At 44.3% G+C, this 25,106-nt stretch overlaps 1 protein-coding gene across 1 annotated transcript in view; it reads left to right on the top strand.

Annotated features, from left to right (window-relative positions):
- frem2b (FRAS1 related extracellular matrix 2b) overlaps positions 1-25,106 on the top strand; it is a 91,065-nt gene that overhangs the window by 43,656 nt on the left and 22,303 nt on the right. Inside the window, exons 4-7 of the mRNA XM_084419769.1 lie at positions 1,075-1,305; positions 5,789-5,914; positions 6,126-6,377; positions 14,681-14,830. Coding sequence (XP_084275895.1) covers positions 1,075-1,305; positions 5,789-5,914; positions 6,126-6,377; positions 14,681-14,830 — 759 coding nt within the window. The remainder of the gene's footprint in view (positions 1-1,074; positions 1,306-5,788; positions 5,915-6,125; positions 6,378-14,680; positions 14,831-25,106) is intronic.

Below are 25,106 nucleotides of genomic sequence, written 5' to 3'. Positions count from 1 at the left end.
ATTCTTTCTAAGTTTGCTTCAAAGTAGTCTTTCTTCTTTCGGCAGCTCAATTTCTCCTTCTTTGCCAAAGCTCATCATTATGCGTCCATCATAACACTTCTAGTCTGGCCTTTCCCCTGGCAGTTTTCCCTGGAAATTCTTCTTCTTTCTGTGTTTATTTATTTATTTATTTATTTATTTGTGGGTTATATTAATATCTTATTTTGTTGGTGACCTTTGAGATTTCTGTGTTGGAAAGTTAGTGTTCTCCTTGCCGCACAGTTGCTCACGAGCTAACAATGCCCATGGCACACCTGCTGTGAAGCTCCTGGCATTGTAAAACCCTTTTCAACCCAAGTGGACAGAAATCCACCAGCGGGACTATGAGTATCTGATCTTTTGAGGGATGTTGATGGACTAGCCTTCTGAGTCTTAATCTTATTCTCTTTTCAAAGAACTACACACCTCACCCTTTGAGTCTTTTTATTACCGAATGGTTGCGTCACACATGCTGCAACTTCTCTACATTGGGCTGTTAACAAAACTCTGCTGTGATTTATAGAAACACAGAAGATGTGATATAAACATATTTTGCCAATAAAAATATGTTGCCAATTCCTTGCAGACGTTTTTGTCAAAGTACCTTCGTAAAATTGTATGTTCTTAGTACTCCAAAGCACTGGAAAAAACTGCATTTATTTTTTTGTTTGTATAGTTCCAGAAAGAATATCTAAGCAAAATTACAGAAACAAAAAAAATTAAATAATAATAATAATAAAAAAATATTGTATATAAAAGTCTTAAAGGGGTGGTATAATGCCCTTTACACAACATGTAAAATAAATCTCTGATGTCCCCAGAGTGTGTCTGTGAAGTTTTAGCTCAAAATACCCCACAGATATTTTTATATAGCTTGTTAAAGTTGTCACTTTTGAGGGTGAGCAAAAACGCTCAGTTTTTGTGTCTGTCCCTTTAAATGCAAATCAGCTGGTGCTCCCGGCACAGAGGGTGGAGCTTCAACAACTTGTGTCCCTATCAGCTTGGATTATGCTTTATATGCTTGATTTAAAGTTGATTTACTCTTACATTCTTAAGGTATCGGCACCAAAGATGGTACGGCTGAAAAGGACAAAGATTTTCGAGGAAAGGCCCAGAAACAAGTCCAGTTTAACCCAGGTCAGACCACTGCTACTTGGAAGGTGCGCATCTTGTCGGACAGCCTGTACGAGCAGTCCGAGACCTTCCAGATTGTCCTGTCAGAGCCTGTCATGGGAGCACTGGAGTTCCCAGAAGCAGCAACGGTGGAAATCGTTGACCCCGGAGATGGTGAGCTCACAAAAAACAAAAACAAAAGCAAAGATCAGTATGGGGGTTCAAAAGCCAGACTTTTTCAAACTAATTTCAACTTTAAACAAACTATCTCAAACTTCAGCCAGTCATTAGAAATGTTGATTTAACATGAACTATGTTTGGACATAGGTTATGTGTTTAGTCTGTTACTCAGTCTTAGGTATTCGATCTAAGGACATTTCAACTGTTCAAAAGTTTGGGAATGGTAAGATTTTTTAAGTTTCTTATGCTCACCAAGGCTGTATATATACAGTGGGTACGGAAAGTATTCAGACCCCCTTAAATTTTTCACTCTTTGTTATATTGCAGACATTTGCTAAAATCATTAAAAAAAAAATTTCCTCATTATTGTACACACAGCACCCCATATTGACAGAAAAACACAGAATTGTTGACATTTTTGCACATTTATTAAAAAAGAAAAACTGAAATATCACATGGTCCTAAGTATTCAGACCCTTTGCTGTGACACTCATATATTTAACTCAGGTGCTGTCCATTTCTTCTGATCATCCTTGAGATGGTTCTATACCTTCATTTGAGTCCAGCTGTGTTTGATTATACTGATTGGACTTGATTAGGAAAGCCACACAGCTGTCTATATAAGACCTTACAGCTCACAGTGCATGTCAGAGCAAATGAGAATCATGAGGTCAAAGGAACTGCCTGAAGAGCTCAGAGACAGAATTGTGGCAAGGCACAGATCTGGCCAAGGTTACAAAAAAAAAAAGTCTGCTGCACTTAAGGTTCCTAAGAGCACAGTGGCCTCCATAATCCTTAAATGGAAGACGTTTGGGACGACCAGAACCCTTCCTAGAGCTGGCCGTCCAGCCAAACTGAGCAATCGGGGGAGAAGAGCCTTGGTGAGAGAGGTAAAGAAGAACCCAAAGATTACTGTGTCTGAGCTCCAGAGATGCAGTCGGGAGATGGGAGAAAGTTGTAGTAAGTCAACCATCACTACAGCCATCCACCAGTCGGGGCTTTATGGCAGAGTGGCCCGACGGAAGCCTCTCCTCAGTGCAAGACACATGAAAGCACACCTGAAGGACTCCAAGATGGTGATAAATAAGATTCTCTGGTCTGATGAGACTAAGATATAACTTTTTGGCCTTAATTCTAAGCGGTATGTGTGGAGAAAACCAGGCACTGCTCATCACCTGTCCAATACAGTCTCAACAGTGAAGCATGGTGGTGGCAGCATCATGCTGTGGGGGTGTTTTTCAGCTGCAGGGACAGGACGACTGGTTGCAATCGAGGGAAAGATGAATGCGGCCAAGTACAGGGATATCCTGGACGAAAACCTTCTCCAGAGTGCTCTGGACCTCAGACTGGGTCGAAGGTTCACTGGCTTCACGTGAAGGAGTGGCTTCACAACAACTCCGTGACTGTTCTTGAATGGCCCAGCCAGAGCCCTGACTTAAACCCAATTGAGCATCTCTGGAGAGACCTGAAAATGGCTGTCCACCTACGTTTACCATCCAACCTGACAGAACTGGAGAGGATCTGCAAGGAGGAATGGCAGAGGATACCCAAATCCAGGTGTGAAAAACTTGTTGCATCTTTCCCAAAAAGACTCATGGCTGTATAAGATCAAAAGGGTGCTTCGACTAAATACTGAGCAAAGGGTCTGAATACATAGGACCATGTGATATTTCAGTTTTTCTTTTTTAATAAATGTGCAAAAATGTCAACAATTCTGTGTTTTTCTGTCAATATGGGGTGCTGTGTGTACAATAATGAGGAAAAAAAAAGAACTTAAATTATTTTAGCAAATGGCTGCAATATAACAAAGCGTGAAAAATTTAAGGGGGTCTGAATACTTTCCGTACCCACTGTATACATATATATTTGCTGTATATATTGCTATATAGCCTATATATATATATATATATATATATTTTTTTTTTTTTTTCTGGATTCTAAATGATATTGTATATCTAATATTATAATAATATTCTTTGATAAATAGAAAGTTCCAAAGAACAGCATTTATTTGAAATATATTTTATTGGAACAATTTAATCATACATTCTTGCTGAATAAAATAAATTATTTCTAAATCTTACCCCAAATTTTTGAACAGTAATGCATATATATATATATATATATATATATATTTTTTTTTTTTTTTTTCTTATATCAGGCAAATATCTGAACTGGCAAATCAAATGACAACATTAACGTCAACACAAAATGTCATTTGCAACCTATTTTACTGCTGTAGGATTAATTATTGCTGAGTGAAATTAAAATCAAAATGTTGGCCAGGACTGATTTTATCAATTAGAAATGAAATGAATTGGATTTTTTTTTTAAGTGGTCTGAGGAGGTGGGTTAAAAAATTAAGAGGGATTGATGAAAAAAAGAGAAAAAATGTCAGTAAAAAAAAAAAAAAAAAGGAAAGGCTACGAAGACCATTTATTTTTTTGGGTGGAATCAACATTGAAATACTCATAATGTGTATTAAGACAGTAAACAGGGTCAGTTTATGAAACTTTAATAGTACATTCAATTAATGAAATGAGAAATATTACATTTTATATTTCATTTTCTGAGTGAGTGTTACTTGAAGGCAATACGATCATTTGTGTATAAGAAAAACAATCCAACCAGGCAAAGGGTAAGAGAAAAAATATGGAGAAAGAGTGTCGGTGGGGGCAGACATCACAGCGGTCACCCTTCTGTGCATTGTAATCGTAGCATAATATCTCCTGAACATCTGAATAACATCCTGGTTCCTCCTCTTCAAAACAGAGCAGCCAAGCCTCTGATGACAGGATCTACGGCTGATTTAGCAGGAGCAAGTCCCTTTGTTCTCTTATCTGACTGAATGAGCTTTCTCCATAGATCTTACACTTACGCTGCTGTTCTTAAGATGGCGAATTTCACGCCTGATGTCCCTAAAATATCTTGTGCTCTTTACTGCTATTACACTTACAAAATAACCTTAGTATTATGTTTTCTTTTTTTCCTTTTTTCTTTTATTCTTGATTACAAAGCATATAATCAAGTTTTTAATGTTGTTTTCTGAACGAAAACCCAGTTAGTGTCCTTAGAGAGCTGCTCAGCCATATATTGTCCCAATAGGTGATTTGCAGTCAAGTGATTGTGATGACGCGCGAAATTCAAATGGAGGGCAGGAAGTGAAGAATGGACGAGATGGAGGAAAGTCTGTACTGTACTACTTTAGGCGCTATTACAAGAGAAAGATATAGACAAAAAATCTAAACATATGTTGGATGTGATCCTTGCGTTATGAAGAGGAGTGATTTTTCAACTGAATTGAAAGATTTGCCTGTCATTCTTTTTTGTCCTGTGGATTAACGTTAATCCGTAACGTTAACCCTAACAACCATTCAACGTTGCGGCGCTTCTCAACGTTACTTTTACGGCTGTTTACTTTACGTTATTAGGTTAACCACTCTCAAAGGTCCGCCGAAACACCACTAAACCACTGAAGGCTGCACCCTCAAAACACTTTGTAGGTAGCTTTGCCAACGTTACGGGTTTGTCTTCAGTTACAGGGGTAACTTACAAACTCAGAGAAAAGAAGAAACAATCACTTTGACTTTACAAAGTTCGGAAACTGGTACATTACACAAACATAGCCACATAAGTTGTATTAACTTACCTTTTTATGAAGTGATCACTACACACACACACGGGCATTTTCCGATTCGGCTCCTCCCGACCGCAGACGTAGGTTTGCGGTCAATTTCTTGCATTTCCCCCCTTATGAACAACAACTTTTGGTACACGATAAAAACTCCTCATGGTTTGATCAATTTGAGCAACCATAAATGACGCAAAACATAGGCATTTTGAGTTTGTTATAGTGCTTCCTAAATGTAGCAAATCACTTCCTGCCCTCCATCTGCATTTCGCGCCATGGCAACGCAGTAACGTGACGTCATATGCAAACAACCTGAAAGTCAAGTTTTATACGGATAAAGGGGTTTAATGTAATTGAAATGGTGACCGTGAAGTTGCCAAAGGTTTTTAACCCATGAATATATGAAGCTTAACACACCATAGTATTAACTTTCATGCTATATTCTGTTTTCTTCGGTGCTACTCCTATTCCTGTTATTTTTTTATCCATTCCCAACTCTTCTGATAAGAGTTGTTATTTGTATCTCTCCCACTACGATTACTTATGAATCTTGGGTTTGTTAAATTATTATGAAATTCGAAACCTTTTGACAGCAGTTGTGAGAGATCAATCCCACATTAAAAATACAGAAACAGAAACTTAAGTTACACAAGGTTAGAAACTTTGGTGTTTGTTTGAAAACATCAATTTCAAGCTTTGACAGAACTATAGGTCTGAAACACAACCGAATCCATCTGAACCGATGAAGCTCCTCACAGAATGATGATTTCAGTAACTCTTTTCTTTCTTTGTCTATAAAGTTTTATGTGCATTTATACTAAATGTGATAGTTGCTTTTTGCCCTAGAATGCACAGTGTTCATCCCCTTGGCTACATACTCGATTGAGGAAGATATCGGAGAACTTCTGATTCCTGTGCGAAGATCTGGAGATGTCAGTCAAGAGCTCATGGTGGTCTGCTTCACACAACAAGGTGAATTATGATTGGAACTGAATGAAACTTAACTTAAAGGTATTTCCATTCTTTACTAACCAAATCAAACTTCGTGAACTTTTAAACTTATCAGAATTCTTCAACTACATGTTTAGACTTTAAAGTGGCGTTTGTCCCTGACTAAACCTGTGAGATTAAATATGAATGCTCAAAACTTCCTCTAATCTTCCCTTTATCCTATTCCGTGCAGGTACAGCCAAGGGCACGGTTCCCACCACAGTGCTTTCCTACTCTGACTACATTTCCCGACCCGAGGAACACCACAGTGTGCTGCGTTTCGATAAGGGCGAGACAGAGAGGCACTGCCGTGTCGTCGTCATCGATGACTCCCTCTACGAGGCAGAGGAAAGCTTTAATGTCACCCTAAGCATGCCCATGGGCGGCCGTCTGGGTCAGGAGTTCCCCACCACCAGAGTGACCATCCTGCCCGATGCAGATGATGGTGAGAATCTTCACTGTGTTGGATGTGTTTGATTTGTTTGGCATGCTTGCTGTTTATATTTCAGTTTCGTAATATCGTTTCACCAAAAGAGAGTAGTTTGAGGTTGATGATCAGAGGCATTAAAAAATATATATAAATTATCCTGTGGGATTAAGTTCTGCAGTACGACTTTGTAACAGTTGCAGGGCCTTTTGAGTGGGACTTCACGTAATCAGTAGTGTTTTACACTGCTTAAGCAATGCACACAAAGACTGGAGAATTCTTAAATAATTTATGAGCGCTCTGAATTTTTAGGCAGGGCATCTTATAAAACAAACTGTTCTTTTAAATCTTTGGGGCACTTGCAGGCTCAGACGTTTGAAAAAAATGTCTTGACAGGTGCTTCCATACGAGGCAGCAGTCTGGGAAGCTGTCGGAGGCTTTGTTTTAACACAGTCCCGTAGCGATCTAGCGCAGAAATCTGAAGGCAAGATCACACTGAATGTTTAATCTAAATTCATAGGATTTATTGAACACCACAGCAAACCTTGAAACGATTTTCCAGCCATAATTCCTGAAGTATGAAAGCATAGAAGGGTGCAGCCTCACCTTAAAGTGGGGAGAATTGATTATTTTGTCTGTAGAGAGATTGTTATTATTCCAATATGGTGTTTTGGATTTCTTTCTTTCTTTCTTTTTGGTGCTTCAAAGAGCAACCTGTCTGAACTTTTCAAAGTGAAGCTGTGCTTGGAAAAAAAAAGATTTTTGTGATGAAATTTTTATTTAATTATAATTAATTTTAATTTAATATAGTTTAATTCATAATAAAATAAAAATTCCGTTATCATTTACTCATCTTCATGTTGCTCAAAACGTGTATATATATTTTTTCATACAGTGCAATTATCATTGAATTATTCGACTTTTATAATAAATACTAAAGCTATGTGCGAAGAACTGACATTGGGTGAGCATAATTAATTTCCCTTTTTAGATAAACTACCCATTTAGAAAGTAGAAGTTTTTATTGATAAACAAAACATATATAACAGATCCTGTTGTGTATATTTGATCCTTTAAATTCAATTTGATTTACAATTACATTATGGGACAGATTTACTAAACAGGGCAAATAAGCGTGAGAGTGCAATTCCAAAAAAAGAGTCGACTGGAGTGGAAAGTTCTGTGCATGATCTACTGACGACACGCAAATTAAAGAACACAGACACAGCCGGATCATTTTCATTATGACCAACACAATCTACCAAGAGCAGCGCAAATTAGCGTCTGGTTTAAGACATGCTTTTTTTGGTCTTTAAATAATGGCGCGAATACCAGTAAATCGACTAGCGCAAACCTTAGTAAATCACCTTGCGTGATTCATTTCAATACTCTCCTCTCATAAATGTTGCATCTGAAAGGGAAACTCCTACAAATGCATATGCAATAAGGTCAGCCACAAAAGTAACCCTGTCAACACCTTTTCAGCGCAAATTTTTCACTGCCTGTCGTTAGTAAATCCTGACAGTGGTTTTCTAACACCAAAAGAAGGTTGGCGCTGGCGCAAGCTGTTAGTAAATCTGGCCCTAAATGTGCACCGAAAACAAGACTATCCAATATGAAGTAGAAAGCAGTGTTCAGTCGTGTGCACACGTGCGTCTGTGCCCCAGAAAGCACCTTATCGCTCATCTCCAGGCGTAGTTACAGGTGCTGTTCTCTATCATATCTCCCCACGGTGCCTCTTTGTTCAGCAACACCTCCGGGCCTCCCCTCCCCTCCCAGCTGCCTGGCTATCTCCTGAGACCGATGCTTATCCTACACAGATGGGGTACACTGGAAGTAAAAGATCCAACAAAAAACGCTGATTTTTAATTTCTACCTACATGAAACTTGGATTCTGTTGGGAAAAAAGGAGCCCTCAAGTTTGTGGGAGGTCTGAAATCTATTTGCATTCACACACACACACACACACACACACACACACACACACACACACACACACACACACACACCAGAAGGTAAAACTTCAGCAAATTAAATTTATTCAGTTTGTGTTTGATGTATAACATCTTTTGAAATAATTTGGTTTATACAAGCAAATCTTTCATTAAAAAATCTCATGGAAAACAAAACAGCAGGGAAATCAGGCGATAGACAGCCTGCCTTTGCCAAAGCTCCCCTATCTCTGGGCAATTGAATTGTGGATAAGACTGATTTTATTACTATTTATGGAAACATTTTATGGTGTTTAAAGTGTCCTTATTTTTAGAGGACAGAGGTTACATGCCTGAAATTCCCAACAGTTGGTCGTTGTGATGTAATTTAAACCGTTGCGTGTTGAAACGCCGTGTTTGAGACTCCAGGGTCAGCTCTGGAGGCGTCAGCACAACTGTGGTGCCACGTTGATGTCTCTGTCAGGATTTTTATGAGGGTCAGCTTCAGAGAATATTTTTCAATCTGTAACTCTGTCCAGAATGTCACCAAGCCATTCCAAATGTAAGGAAAGTGAAACATTGACAGGAAGCATTTGAGGTAGTGTGGGAGATCAAGTGACTGTGACTGTGATCAATGGTGACCGTTTCATTACAGCTGCTTTGCTGACTTTTAGGTGATAATTGACTGTGTTTGCAGATAGATAGATAGATAGATAGATAGATAGATAGATAGATAGATAGATAGATAGATAGATAGGAGTTTGGAGGATGTAAATCTGGATGTCACACAAAGTTTGTAAATGATCATTATGTCACATCTCAAGCATCTCAAGCCAAAACTCTTGTTAAAAACTTAGGCGTTTGGCTTGACAGGGAGTTGAAACTTGACAAACAAGTGAACTCAGTGGTTAGATCTTGTTTCTTTCATCTCTGTCTTCTTTCCAAAATCAAGCCTTTTCTCTCTTTTCAAGACTTTGACAGAGTAATTCATTTTTTTTATATCATCACGTTTAGACTACTGTAACTCACTGTATTGTGGAATGAACGCTACTTCCTTGGTCCGTCTCAAGTTGGTCCAAATTGCGTGCAGCAAGTCTTTTATTGGGCCTCTGTAAATTCACTCACATTACTCTTGTGTTAGCATCATTGCATTGGCTTCCTGTGCGGTTTAGAGTGGAGTTGAAAACCCTATTTTTTGTTTTTAAGTCCCTAAACAACTTAGCACCCTCATATCTATCTGAACTTATATCTCTACATAACCCTTCTCGAGCTCTTCGCACCGGTAGTCATAGATTGCTCACTGTTTCCTGAGCCAGATTAAAACAAAGAGGAGAACGTGCCTTTGCTGTTGCGGGCCCTTAACTCTGGAACAGGTTGTCAGTTCACATTAGATTTGCACATTACAGGTTTTTAAATCTTTGCTTAAAACTCAATATTATTCCATTGCTTAATTTTCCTTGATGATTATTTTTGTATCTGACTTCTGTTAGTATTTTGATTTTCTTTTGCTATTTAGTTTGAAAATTGTCACTGATTTTATTTGTGAAATTAGTTTTCTACTGCTTTTGCTTGTATTTATTTTATCCGATGTTGTAAACTTTATACTAGATAGATAGATAGATAGATAGATAGATAGATAGATAGATAGATAGATAGATAGATAGATAGATAGATAGATATTTGAGCTAACAAATTTCACTAAAGATATTTTGTTCAGCACTTTTTCAGTTTTAAAACTGCTCTTGATTTTCAAGGTGACGTAAATGACATTTGGAAGTCTCTTACGCATATCAGTTCGCAGGTTGATCCTGTTTCTTACGGGTGATTTGTCAAGGATAAATACACAGGGTGGAGGACAACACTGCCTTGTAGAAACTGGCTTTGTTTGTATCTTCATTGTTATTTTGTTTTCCAGTCCAGATTCTTGGCTGATGTCAAGAATTTCCGCAAGAAGGAGAGGAAAAAAAAAAAGAAAGAAAGAACGAAAACATCGCCTGGAGCTACTGTCTGACAGCAGTGCTCGTTCGCCTTTGCAAATGACGCATACACCTGAAACCTGATCGACTGTTTTTAGAAAAGACAGCTCCGTGTCAGCTTATTGAGTGCCACCTACTTAGAGTACTCAAAGCACGCACAGACAGCAGCAACACCGGGTAAAAATAGTCTGCTTACACTGGACTTTTTTTTTATTTGGTAGTTTTTTTTTTATTTAAAAAAATATGTGACGGACGGACGGACAGATAGATAGATAGATAGATAGATAGATAGATAGATAGATAGATAGATAGATAGATAGATAGATAGATAGATAGATAGATAGATAGATAGATAGAATGACAGATAGAAAGATAGATAGACAAACCTCTCTTATAGGCTTTATACAGGTAGTACTATACTCTATTCTGTCTGTACTGAGTTTTTCACACACGTTTGTTTTACTCTCCAGGTTGGGACTTTCTATTGATTTCTGTTGTTTTAGCTTATAGTGAGAAAGCCGTATTTTCATTTTTCTACCTTTACCTCTGAACCTTTTAAGGCCCGTTCACACCAAGGACGATAACTATAAAGATAACGATAAAGATATAGTTCTAAAAATCGTTCTTAATATTAAAGAATAGCAGAGTTCACACCACATCTATTAGGGGCACAGAGAAACAATATCGTTGAAATCACTTTCAGAACGATTTTATCCAGCTTAAGAACAATAAAAACAATGACAGCCAATCAGAATCCATCCTGTTGTAACAAGCTCGAGCATTTAGAGTGACAGACAAGCACGTACTTAGAATAAACAGAAACATTTGGTTCTCAGAAGCCTTCTTTAATTGTATTGGTAACAGAAATCAGCTGGCAACATCACATGTAGAAAATCTGTTTGTTGATTATGAGTGTGTTGGGGACGTGTTCTCGCACGCTGCAGTAACTGCCGCTGGATTTGACAAAAATCACTCTCGGAAGCGTAGAGAAAGAACTGCGCGAGTTGTTGTAACTGTAAAACAAGAGGATACTTGTACCTAAGGATCGGGCTCACTAATATGCTGCTTGATGTCAGGCAGTGAATGTGTGTTGGGCTAATAAAGCTATGATTATGAACCACTTGGAGAGAGAGATGGAAGGGAGTATCCGGAGGGAGCAAAATGAGTGTAGGTGGCTGTCTGTCTGGAGCCTATTATTAAGATTCAGTCTTCCGATTCTGGGTCAGCCTGGGGGAGACGAGGCAGATGTCCTGTGGTGAAGTCCTGTTGTGAAACTGTTTGTTTATTCCTGGTTAGTTAAAGAAAGATTTTATCAACAATAACAGCATTTAATGATTCTTTGATTCAAATGAAAATTTGAAATAATTAAAAATGTTAAATAACCATTCATCAGATGTTTAAATTTAAAAGGAATCTAAATCTCATATTCATTACGTAATCATCAGTTTTTGGACTTTTGAGCATATAGAACTTGCAATTGTGACTGAAATCATTCGTTTGGTCTCCATATTACATGCGGTTGAAGTAAATGTGACCTGCTTTTTTGCACAAAAATTACCTGTCCTGGTGCTTTTTGCAAGAAAATTACCTTAAATCAATTCAGACTCATTTGAGAGCTCCTGTGGAAAGGTGTACAATGTGTTCTCTCTGAAAAACACTTAGCGCTGTGCTAATGTGTTCTGCCATTTTCTTGCACCCAGAGGTCTTTGCTTTTTATAAATGCTGTCGCTCGGTGGGAATGCTAAGGAAAGTTCAAGCGCACAAACGTGTCTGTGCCTAGATGTGTGAACCGCACACCAGACTCCCTGGGTTCTTTCTGCCTCTCTCCCCAGGCTAATGCCAAGTCTTTTTCAGATGTAAACTGTGCTATATACATATATATATTTTTTATCAAGCTCGTATATTTAAGTTCAGTCATTTCAAATTAGCTATTAATTGTCATTTAAGTAAAATGACTGATTTAGTAATTTAGTAATAAATAAATAAAGATGCTATCGTCGGCCATGTCACACTAAACAATATTTTAGAAATAGGAAGAAATATTTTATGTTTCAGAAATCATAGTCTTTGAAATGATTGCATTTCCCTGGTTTGTTTCAGCTTTTTCCACCTGAAGGTTTAATTACAGAGAGTTGAAATGAGGTGAGAAGGAGCTGTGCATTAATGTCTTCTGGCTCTGTCCTTGTGAAAAGGTTGTTGGCTGGAGTTACTTTAAAGAGCAGCTTTTGACCAAAGCGGTCAAATGTGCAGTGAAGTAAAATGCCAGTTAAGAGTGAATGTCAGAGTGCACTATAGGCTACAGGCCAGATAATTCAAGTTTTGGAAAGATAATGCATTAGTGTACCTAACTGCAGAAAAGAAAACCCTCAGTTGTCCAAATTTAGCCCACTAGCACCAAGGCAGACTGCCACATGGGTAACCTGATCCACCCTTTGATGCGCCTGAGTTTGGGTTTGGGTCGTGTAGGAGCCAATGGCTTGCCTTTCAGTTAATGGACTGTGGTGCTTTGAAGCTCACTGTTTGTACCTTTTACAAATGAACCTTATCTGATTGTGGGAGCAGTGAGACACACACCAAAACGCACCCACACAACTAGCAAAACCAAAGCACTCATTTTATATCACCTTCCGATCGCCCACAGTACTTTATGTCTCTGCAGGGACAGGCTCTGGCAGTGCCAAGGCACATCATGCAATTATATTTAATGTGTCTCCAAGACCTAGATAAAGCTGGAGATAACTGCCTCTCTGTTTTTCTGAACTCTACATTTTATAATGGGATTTTCACATCATGAACAATTTTCGCCCTTGGACACAAAACTCTAGGCAGTGCCTAAAGACATATTAGCCCCCTGTGAGCTTTTACGCAACTTCACACGATTGTTATGAGCGTTTTATTGCAGGTGAAGCATGTCAACTTTTTTGTGAGTTTAAGTTTAGCCTTTGATCATTAATGCAAGTCGTTAATTTAGTAGTTTCAGCACATTAAAAAGGAAATGTGAAATACAAAATTTTTACTAGTGCTCATAATTAAGCAATAGTAATCAGCTGTATTGCGACGGCAAGTTTGGAATAGAAAAGCACCACTTATGTTTATAAAAAGTATCTTATGCTTACCAAGGCTGCATTTATTTGATAAAAAATACAGAACAAAAACAGTAATAATGTGAAATATTATTACAATTCAATATAGCTGGTTTCTATTTGAATATATTTTAAAATGTAAATGATTTCTGTGATGGCATCATTGTCACTTGATCCTTCAGAATTCATTCTGAGTATTTATTCATTTTTGAGGATTTTTTTAAACCAAAAAATGTAATTCTGTCACATTAACTTCCAAACTTGTGTTTTCTTCTAAACTAACTCTACATTCTAAACTAAACGTTAGAATGCATCACTTGGTAATCAATCAAAAGACATGCATTCAGATGTCAAACTTGGCATAATGTGGCATGGAAAATTTGACAGAAATTTCATTTTTCCGTGAACTATTTCTGTCACTCAACTTTTACTTTGTCCCTGTCAGTATTTCCTCATAATGTAAGAGTTGGAGCTTGAATAACTCTTTGACTGGTAAAACCATTCTATGATGGGCCCTAACAAAAGCTCAAATGCTGAAGTGGTTCTATTTTAAGCTTTTTAATGGAAAAAAACCCTCCAAACACCCCGCATGACCTCATCAATGCACTCCATCCTAATGCATCAACAGTTCAGTGCTGGTTTAGGGGTAAAAAATTTACCTGCTGGGTTTTTTTTTATCACGTCGTGTGAGTCCTCAATGCCACACAAGAATAAAACGGGAGGAAAAGAGTCTAGCACACTTTTTGTTTATTTTCCTTGGGCTTAGATGCACTTCCTATATGGACGGATAGTGGCTTAAACTCCTTCAACACCCTCAATGTCTTACTCTCAATCAGATTCAGGACATGACACTGTGTTTTCCAAGAAAACACATTTGGAAGCTGAGTGTGACATAGACCTTTCACCAGCAGATAAGGTGTTTGTGAGCTATGAACAAGGATTTGGCACTGAATTCTAAGATGGGTAAAGTGTTAATTGCAGACAGACAGGTCCATGCTAGCCCGTCTCTCTCATCCCTGTACCTTTTGTCAAAGCTGCCTCAGACAGTTCCTCATTCTTAAAGGGATAATTTGTCATAATTTATTCACCCTCAATACAAACCTGTATGACTTTCCTTCTTCTATGGAACACAAAATATATTTGGGTTTCTTTGTCCGTATAATTAAATTCACAGGGGTCCAGTGTTGTTTTGGACCCCACTGACTTTCATAAAATGAACAATAACAGTTCTTCTAAATATTTTATTTTATCTTATGACATTACTCGTGTAGTGATCATGCTTATATCTAGATTGTTCCTTCCATTAAACATCTCTCTTTATTTTCTAACAGCACCAGTATTTTATTTCGGAGAAATGGAGTACCATGTAGATGAGAGTGACGGTTATGTCGAAGTCCGGGTTTGGAGAACAGGAAGTGATCTTTCCAAAACCGGAACGGTTACAGTGCGGTCTCGAAAGACTGACCCTGTTTCAGCCGAAGGTATGTATCAGACAGACACATGTATGGCAGTTCTTTGTGCAGACGCATTTATATATAATTACTGTCAACATGTTCGGTTAATATAATACATTAGATGGGCACCAAATGCCCTTTCTGACACAACCGAGCACTGAGACACATTCACACTTACACACACTCCTACAACAATTTGGCATGTACAATTCACCTAACCTGCATGTCTTTGGACTGTGGGGGAAACCGGAGCACCCGGAGGAAACCCATGCTGACACTGGGAGAATGTGCAAATTCCACACAGAAAGGACTCCTGGCTGAGCCGGGGCTTGAACCGGGGACCTTCTTTTCAAGGGAAAAGTAATTAAATGACAGTTAATAGATTATTTAGTAATTAATTACACCCAACACGGCTAACCACAAATGTATTCTTTTATCAGTCTAATATTTCATTTCATTCTTTCTTTATTTGGATGGGACAGTGCATATTGATGAACGTACAATATAAGTTGACGTAAATACGCCGGATTTAGCACAATGCTGATTTCCATCCGTAGTCCCAGACATAGAAAAAAAAAACATACATAACAACTAATAGACATATAGAGCGCGTATTTTTCCCAAAGTGGTTGTTATAAATATATAAATCTACCTATCTGCAAGTGCATATATGACCCTGGACCACAAAACCAGTCACATGGGTCAATTTTTCAAAATTGAGATTTCTGAAAGCTAAATAAATAAGCTTTCCATTGATGAATTGTTTGTTATGATAGGACAATATTTGGCCGAGAAACGACTATTTGAAAAAGCGATAATTTTGACCAATACAATGTATTGTTGGCTATTGCCACAAATTTACCTGTGCGACTTGTGACTGGTTTTGTGATCCAGGGTTACATATTTTAAAGAGCCTATGCATAGTTCTTACCTAATGTTCACAGTTTTGATTGTTATTCAGCCATCTTTTAAGCTGTTTCTTAAACGAAACAAAAGTGGGGCTACCTCTAATTTCCGTTGGCATACTGTTCCAATTTGTGCAGCCTTTAATAGAAAGGACGTTTTGTCCAAAAGTAGATTTTCTAAATTGTACTTAACAATCCCCCCCGAGTAATTGACCTAGTACTAGTCTCACTGTTTCTCTTTTTTGATAAAATCCCCCAGGGTGGTGGGGCCATTCCACAGCTACTTTTAAATACTTCGAGATTTTCAAAACTTAGGAGTTGACTAAAATTGAACAAAGGTGAAACGACTGTGGTTCCCTTTCGTGGTCACTACGAGTTACGTCAGTGACGACGAATGGGGTTTCGCTTAGAAAGCCTATCAACTTCGAGTATATAAAACGAGCCAATGGCAAAGAAATGCCATGGGTCTGCGGAATTTGCATAGCGTAACTCCGCCCCACCTCATGGGTATATAAGGAAGTACGCCGGCAACATGCAGATATGTTTTCACTTCGGAGCCAAGTATTCACTTCACTCCACAAGCCAAATCTGAGATCTTCTCTTCACTCTTCGAGACGAGCTTCTTTCCAGGTGTTGGTGTGACAGCGAGTTCCAGCAAGTGCACATTCCCTGCTGATCTGTGCAGTGATCTGCCAGTGTTTCTGTGTTCATCTCCCTGGTCACTTCAACACTCTGTGTCGCGTTATATCCGACTCTGATGGGCACAATCGCTGTCTTGCTTGTCTGGGCGTTGACCACGCTAAGGCAGCGTAAGCCATTGCATTGCTTCGGTCAAGACTCATTGATCTCGTTCGAGGGAGAGTCCCCTCATCCACACCCCAATCTACCTCCTCCACGAGAGCTGGTACTTCGGCTGGTGGCCAGGGTGACCTGAGGGTGACGGTGTGGAATAAAGCGCCGACTATTCCATGCTCCACACCCCCCTCTCAAGCAATGCAACCCGAGAGCGTCCCGACTGAGCCTGCGGCATCGTCTTTCGGCGTGCCACGGGTCTCTTTCGGCGCTCCAGAGGATGATACGATGTCGATCGCTGCATCACAATGTGGGCAGGAGTCCTCGGGAGATGACGATTCGGCTGTGCTGCCGCCTTCAGGCGTGCCAGCATTGCCCAAGTCTAATCCCGAGCTGACGGCCATGCTTTCCCGGGCAGCCACGGCCATTGGGCTCGAGTGGTCCCCGCCACCCGGCCCTGTGCGTTCGCGGCTGGACGATTGTTTTTTGGGTGCGGCCGCTGACCCCCGTCACCGTCCAACCGCAATACGCGGCGACCTCCTCCGCCTTTCCTCCTCTTGATCAGGCAGCTGCCAAAGGGTACACTGGGGTTCCCCAGGTTGAACGCTCTGTTGCGATGGAACTGTGTCCGCAGAGTGCTTCTTCCCGTGGCAACCAAAGGCACCCCTGCAAGGCCCTGTAAGTTCTCCTCCACTTTCGTGGCAAAGGCCTATAGAGCCGTGGGGCAGGCAGCCGCCTCACTGCATGCCATGGCCACTCTGCAGGTCTACAAGGCCCAGATGCTCAAGGACATGCACGAGGGGAGGACTGACCCAGGGCTCTTTGATGAGCTGTGTGCCGCCACTGACCTTACTCTCTGAGCGACGAAAGTGAAATGTGTGGTCCAGGAGAGACACCTGTGGCTAAACCTGGCCAATATGCGGGAGGCCGAGCGGACCCGTTTCCTCGACACCCCCATATCCCAGGCTGGCCTCTTCGGCAGAGCAGTCGAGGACTTTGCCCAGCAGTTCTCGACTGTCCAGAAGCAGACTGAGGCGATTAAGCATATTCTGCCTCGACAGCCCGCTGCTGCCTCCACCCAGCCGTCGGCACAGAATCCTCAGTCTGCTCACCGCCGAGGGCGCCCTCCCGCCCCTCCCGCACGGCTCTGGCAGCAGCCTTCACCCGGGCCGCGTTGTGGAGGAAGCCGCAGGAAGGCGCCACAGCCCTCTCCCGCCCTGCGCCCCTCTAAACTCCAGGCTAAGCGGCGGTCCTGAGACAGGCTGCTCAGAGATGGCGATCAGTTCTTCCCAGGAGATGGTAGCAGGGCCACTCCTTCCCCCGGTGGGGGAGGGCCAGAATCCTTGGTTTTCCCGACCCCGCTGCTCGTTCCACGATGAGCAGCACCCTAATTTGGTCGAAGAAAGAACTGATACACCCATCTCTGAGCACACAGAGTTCTCGGATGACAGTGCGCGCCGCTCACGAGCCTCGCCACTCTCGAGCCTCGCCACTCTCGTCCCCCTCTGTCACCAGACCCCTGCCAGAGCACGCCCCCGCGGCTAATGACCGTGCCCCCACACCGGGTCGCTACGTTGCCCACGTCTGGGCCGGTCATTCCGCCTCGCTGCACCACCGAGGGTACGTCTGTGGTTCACATGACCCTGCTGGTACAGTTCTTGGGAGCCTGGCTAGAGCTTCCCAGACTGTCCCGCTGGGTCGCGAGAACCATCAGGCTCGGCTACGCGATTCAGTTCGCGCGGTCTCCTCCCCACTTCAGGGGAGTCCGCTTCACTATGGTCGGTGGCAATGCCCCTGTCATGAGAGCGGAGATCACCACCCTACTGGCGAAGGGTGCGATCGAGAAGGTGCGTCCCTCCAGCCGAAATGAAGTCCGACTTCTACAGCCCCTACTTCATTGACTACGTTTACATGCAGCCAATATCCGGGTTATGGTCGGGTTAGGGTCACTATTTGGGTTTCTGAAACATTCGGAATAACCCGTTTACATGCGTGAGCAGAGACAGTTACTCCTGTATACATGGAATTTGTAATCAGTTGGGAATATCCCGATGTAAACGGCGACGCACGGTTAGCGTCAGGACGTACGGACAACCTTAAGACGCAATATGCGTCATTTCCAATTCTTCTTCCTGTATCCAAAGACAACAACAACAGCAGCAGCACCCGGATAATGAATAGTTCGGGGCAGATAGCGATCGCCTTTGTTTGCGCTTTCCTTCTCGCTCCAAAAGTGTGTTGCTGTGCTGCGTCTCGCAATGTTTACCTCTACTTCTTGTTTACTTCCGGTATACTGCACGCGGGTTTTTTTATGCGCCGTCTCTACTCAAAAGACCAAGATTCCTTGCGAATAGAACATGCGCAGAACACAAATCAATGTTCCTTTTGATGGGGATATGCCGATACACGTTTACATGACCAAATATTCGGGTTAGAAAAGGGGTACCCCAGGGGTAATATCCGGGTTTTTAAAAACCGGGATATGAGCATATCCGGGTTTTTGCCGGTGTTTACATGGCCGTGCGCGACCGGGTTATTGCTAATATCCCGGTTTTGAACGGGTTATTGGCTGCATGTAAACGTAGTCATTGTACCCAAGAAATCCGGTGGGTTACGACCAATCCTGGACCTGCGCGTCTTGAACCGCTCCCTTCACAGGATGCCGTTCAAGATGCTCACAGCCAAATACATCTTCGAATGTGTGCGGCCACAGGATTGGTTTGCAGCGATCAACCTGAAGGACGCCTACTTCCATGTCTCCATTCTACCTCGACACAGACCGTTCCTACGGTTTGCTTTCGAGGGGCAGGCATACCAGTACGCGGTTGTCCCATTCGGGCTACGCCTGTCTCCTCGCGTCTTCACGAAGGTCGTCGAGGCAGCCCTTCTTCCTCTACGGGAACACGGGGTTCACATCCTGAACTATCTCGACGACTGGCTGATCCTAGCTCACTCTCGAGACCAGGTTTGAGAACACAGGGACCTAGTGCTCCGGCACCTAGTGCTCCGGCCTCCGTAAGTATGCGTTTCCCCCAGTGAGCCGTCTTGCACAGACCCTGTGCAAGATCAGGGAGGACGAGGAGCAGGTCATTTTGGTTGCCCCTTATTGGCACAACCGGACCTGGTTCTCCGAACTAGTTCTCCTCGCGACAGCACCTCCCTGGCCAATTCCTCTGAGGAAGGACCCCCTTTCTCAGAGACAGGGCACCCTCGCCCCGATCTTTGGAACCTCCATGTGTGGCTCCTGGACGGGACGAGGCAGGTTTGAGTACCCTACCACCAGCGGTGGTGGCTACCATCACTTCCGCTAGAGCATCGTCCACGAGACATGCCTATGCGTTGAAGTGGAACCTCTTCGTCAACTGGTGTTCTTCCCGTCATGAAGACCCCACGGGTCAGTGTCGTGCTTTCCTTCCTGCAAGAAGGGTTGGAGCAAAGGCTGTCTCCCTCCACCCTGAAAGTGTATGTTGCCGCCATTGCCGCACATCACGATGCAGTTGAAGGTAAGTCTCTGGGAAAGCACGACCTGATCATCAGGTTCCTGAGAGGAGCGAGGAGACTGAATCCTCCTCGCCCTCCTCTCGTACCCTCTTGGGACCTCTCAGTGGTGTTAACTGCCCTGCAGAGTGCTCCCTTTGAGCCTCTGCAATCAGTGGAGCTTAAGTTCCTGTCAATGAAGACAGCGCTCCTGGTTGCATTGGCCTCCATTAAGAGGGTAGCGGACCTGCAGGCATTTTCGGTTGTCGAAGCGTGCCTGGAATTCGGGCCGGCTAACTCTCACGTGATCCTGAGACCCCGGCCTGGATATGTGCCCAAGGTTCCCACCACTCCCTTTCGAGATCAGGTGGTGAACCTGCAAGCGCTGCCTTTGGAGGAGGCATACCCAGCCTTGGCACTGCTCTGTCCAGTACGCGCCCTCCGTGCTTACGTAGACAGAATGCAGTGTTTCAGGACCTCAGACCAGCTCTTTGTCTGTTATGGTGGGAAGCTGAAGGGAAAGGCTCTCTCCAAGCAAAGGTTGTCTCACTGGATAGTGGACGCCATTGCTTTGGCATACCAGCAGCAAGGCCGACCGTGCCCCCTAGGTGTGAAGGCCCACTCCACCCGGAGTGTGGCCTCCTCTTTGGCTCTAGCGCATGGCGCCTCGCTAACAGACATCTGCAGAGCTGCAGGCTGGGCGACACCCAACACATTCGCGAGATTCTACAATCTCCGAGTGGAGCCAGTTTCTTCTCATGTACTTGCTTCAACCAGCCAGTACTAGACATTCCGCCATTCCTCTCCACGGACGGGATACGCGCGATTTTCTCCTCAGGTAGCCTCCCCGCAGGCCCTGAGTTCCTCCAGCACTGTCGATTAAGCATATTCTGCCTCGACAGCCCGCTGCTGCCTCCACCCAGCCGTCGGCACAGAATCCTCAGTCTGCTCACCGCCGAGGGCGCCCTCCCGCCCCTCCCGCACGGCTCTGGCAGCAGCCTTCACCCGGGCCGCGTTGTGGAGGAAGCCGCAGGAAGGCGCCACAGCCCTCTCCCGCCCTGCGCCCCTCTAAACTCCAGGCTAAGCGGCGGTCCTGAGACAGGCTGCTCAGAGATGGCGATCAGTTCTTCCCAGGAGATGGTAGCAGGGCCACTCCTTCCCCCGGTGGGGGAGGGCCAGAATCCTTGGTTTTCCCGACCCCGCTGCTCGTTCCACGCTGAGCAGCACCCTAATTTGGTCGAAGAAAGAACTGATACACCCATCTCTGAGCACACAGAGTTCTCGGATGACAGTGCGCGCCGCTCACGAGCCTCGCCACTCTCGTCCCCCTCTGTCACCAGACCCCTGCCAGAGCACGCCCCCGCGGCTAATGACCGTGCCCCCACACCGGGTCGCTACGTTGCCCACGTCTGGGCCGGTCATTCCGCCTCGCTGCACCACCGAGGGTACGTCTGTGGTTCACATGACCCTGCTGGTACAGTTCTTGGGAGCCTGGCTAGAGCTTCCCAGACTGTCCCGCTGGGTCGCGAGAACCATCAGGCTCGGCTACGCGATTCAGTTCGCGCGGTCTCCTCCCCACTTCAGGGGAGTCCGCTTCACTATGGTCGGTGGCAATGCCCCTGTCATGAGAGCGGAGATCACCACCCTACTGGCGAAGGGTGCGATCGAGAAGGTGCGTCCCTCCAGCCGAAATGAAGTCCGACTTCTACAGCCCCTACTTCATTGACTACGTTTACATGCAGCCAATATCCGGGTTATGGTCGGGTTAGGGTCACTATTTGGGTTTCTGAAACATTCGGAATAACCCGTTTACATGCGTGAGCAGAGACAGTTACTCCTGTATACATGGAATTTGTAATCAGTTGGGAATATCCCGATGTAAACGGCGACGCACGGTTAGCGTCAGGACGTACGGACAACCTTAAGACGCAATATGCGTCATTTCCAATTCTTCTTCCTGTATCCAAAGACAACAACAACAGCAGCAGCACCCGGATAATGAATAGTTCGGGGCAGATAGCGATCGCCTTGTTTGCGCTTTCCTTCTCGCTCCAAAAGTGTGTTGCTGTGCTGCGTCTCGCAATGTTTACCTCTACTTCTTGTTTACTTCCGGTATACTGCACGCGGGTTTTTTTATGCGCCGTCTCTACTCAAAAGACCAAGATTCCTTGCGAATAGAACATGCGCAGAACACAAATCAATGTTCCTTTTGATGGGGATATGCCGATACACGTTTACATGACCAAATATTCGGGTTAGAAAAGGGGTACCCCAGGGGTAATATCCGGGTTTTTAAAAACCGGGATATGAGCATATCCGGGTTTTTGCCGGTGTTTACATGGCCGTGCGCGACCGGGTTATTGCTAATATCCCGGTTTTGAACGGGTTATTGGCTGCATGTAAACGTAGTCATTGTACCCAAGAAATCCGGTGGGTTACGACCAATCCTGGACCTGCGCGTCTTGAACCGCTCCCTTCACAGGATGCCGTTCAAGATGCTCACAGCCAAATACATCTTCGAATGTGTGCGGCCACAGGATTGGTTTGCAGCGATCAACCTGAAGGACGCCTACTTCCATGTCTCCATTCTACCTCGACACAGACCGTTCCTACGGTTTGCTTTCGAGGGGCAGGCATACCAGTACGCGGTTGTCCCATTCGGGCTACGCCTGTCTCCTCGCGTCTTCACGAAGGTCGTCGAGGCAGCCCTTCTTCCTCTACGGGAACACGGGGTTCACATCCTGAACTATCTCGACGACTGGCTGATCCTAGCTCACTCTCGAGACCAGGTTTGAGAACACAGGGACCTAGTGCTCCGGCACCTAGTGCTCCGGCCTCCGTAAGTATGCGTTTCCCCCAGTGAGCCGTCTTGCACAGACCCTGTGCAAGATCAGGGAGGACGAGGAGCAGGTCATTTTGGTTGCCCCTTATTGGCACAACCGGACCTGGTTCTCCGAACTAGTTCTCCTCGCGACAGCACCTCCCTGGCCAATTCCTCTGAGGAAGGACCCCCTTTCTCAGAGACAGGGCACCCTCGCCCCGATCTTTGGAACCTCCATGTGTGGCTCCTGGACGGGACGAGGCAGGTTTGAGTACCCTACCACCAGCGGTGGTGGCTACCATCACTTCCGCTAGAGCATCGTCCACGAGACATGCCTATGCGTTGAAGTGGAACCTCTTCGTCAACTGGTGTTCTTCCCGTCATGAAGACCCCACGGGTCAGTGTCGTGCTTTCCTTCCTGCAAGAAGGGTTGGAGCAAAGGCTGTCTCCCTCCACCCTGAAAGTGTATGTTGCCGCCATTGCCGCACATCACGATGCAGTTGAAGGTAAGTCTCTGGGAAAGCACGACCTGATCATCAGGTTCCTGAGAGGAGCGAGGAGACTGAATCCTCCCCGCCCTCCTCTCGTACCCTCTTGGGACCTCTCAGTGGTGTTAACTGCCCTGCAGAGTGCTCCCTTTGAGCCTCTGCAATCAGTGGAGCTTAAGTTCCTGTCAATGAAGACAGCGCTCCTGGTTGCATTGGCCTCCATTAAGAGGGTAGCGGACCTGCAGGCATTTTCGGTTGTCGAAGCGTGCCTGGAATTCGGGCCGGCTAACTCTCACGTGATCCTGAGACCCCGGCCTGGATATGTGCCCAAGGTTCCCACCACTCCCTTTCGAGATCAGGTGGTGAACCTGCAAGCGCTGCCTTTGGAGGAGGCATACCCAGCCTTGGCACTGCTCTGTCCAGTACGCGCCCTCCGTGCTTACGTAGACAGAATGCAGTGTTTCAGGACCTCAGACCAGCTCTTTGTCTGTTATGGTGGGAAGCTGAAGGGAAAGGCTCTCTCCAAGCAAAGGTTGTCTCACTGGATAGTGGACGCCATTGCTTTGGCATACCAGCAGCAAGGCCGACCGTGCCCCCTAGGTGTGAAGGCCCACTCCACCCGGAGTGTGGCCTCCTCTTTGGCTCTAGCGCATGGCGCCTCGCTAACAGACATCTGCAGAGCTGCAGGCTGGGCGACACCCAACACATTCGCGAGATTCTACAATCTCCGAGTGGAGCCAGTTTCTTCTCATGTACTCGCTTCAACCAGCCAGTACTAGACATTCCGCCATTCCTCTCCACGGACGGGATACGCGCGATTTTCTCCTCAGGTAGCCTCCCCGCAGGCCCTGAGTTCCTCCAGCACTGTCGACGTCAACGCCAGAGTTATGCCACCGGCAGCTTTCGCGCTTGGCTAGGTGCCTCCATGTGCATGGTTCCCCATCCGGGCTACCCCCACATGTGTATTTCCACTGTAAGCCTCTCTGAGCATGTGTCTTTCCCTTGGCAAGCCACCTTGCCACCCCTGGGGTTGAAATATTCCACCTGCGGCTGGACACCCCAGTGATACTCCATATGCAGCTCCCTCCCGGGTCATATGTGTATTCTTAAATTCCCGCCCCCTCGGGCTGGCACTGATTGCATATTTCCGCTGAGATATGCTTCCCAGTGTACCTTGGTATTCCTGTGTTAAGTAGGAGTCCTTCGTCCGTGCTAGTCTCATGAAAGGGATCTCAGACTTAAGCAGAGCACTGGAAGACAGCCGAGGTGGCGTGATTAGACTGGGAACCCCATTCGTCATCACTGACGTAACTCGTAGTGACCACGAAAGGGAACGTCTCAGTTATGTATGTAACCCTGCCACTTCCGCTGTACCGCTGGAATGCCTGAGTTCAGTCTCGGCTCCTCAGCGAAGACATATCTGCATGTTGCCGGCGTACTTTATATACCTTATATACCCACGAGGTGGGGCAGAGTTACACTATGCAAATTCCGCAGACCCATGGCATTTCTTTGCCATTGGCTCGTTTTATATACTTGAAGGTGATAGGCTTTCTAAGCGAAACCCCATTCGTCGTCACTGACGTAACGTCTCCGTTCCCTACTCAGGGAAAGAGGGTTACATACGTAACCGAGACATTTCCTATCAAATACCTTAACTGCTTTTTTGTAGAGTTGATCAATGGGTTTTAGTGCAGTGACACCAGCAAATGACCATACTGTAAAGCAGTGTTCAATGTGAGAAAAAATCATACAATGGAGATAGGATTTAGCAGCCTCGGTTGTAATGAAAGACCTGATTTGTTTGTAATTATGTAAAT

Source organism: Rutilus rutilus, assembly GCF_951802725.1.
Source record: "Rutilus rutilus genome assembly, chromosome: 9".
Lineage (NCBI taxonomy): Eukaryota > Metazoa > Chordata > Actinopteri > Cypriniformes > Leuciscidae > Rutilus > Rutilus rutilus.
This window is presented reverse-complemented; position numbering and strand designations above follow the sequence as displayed.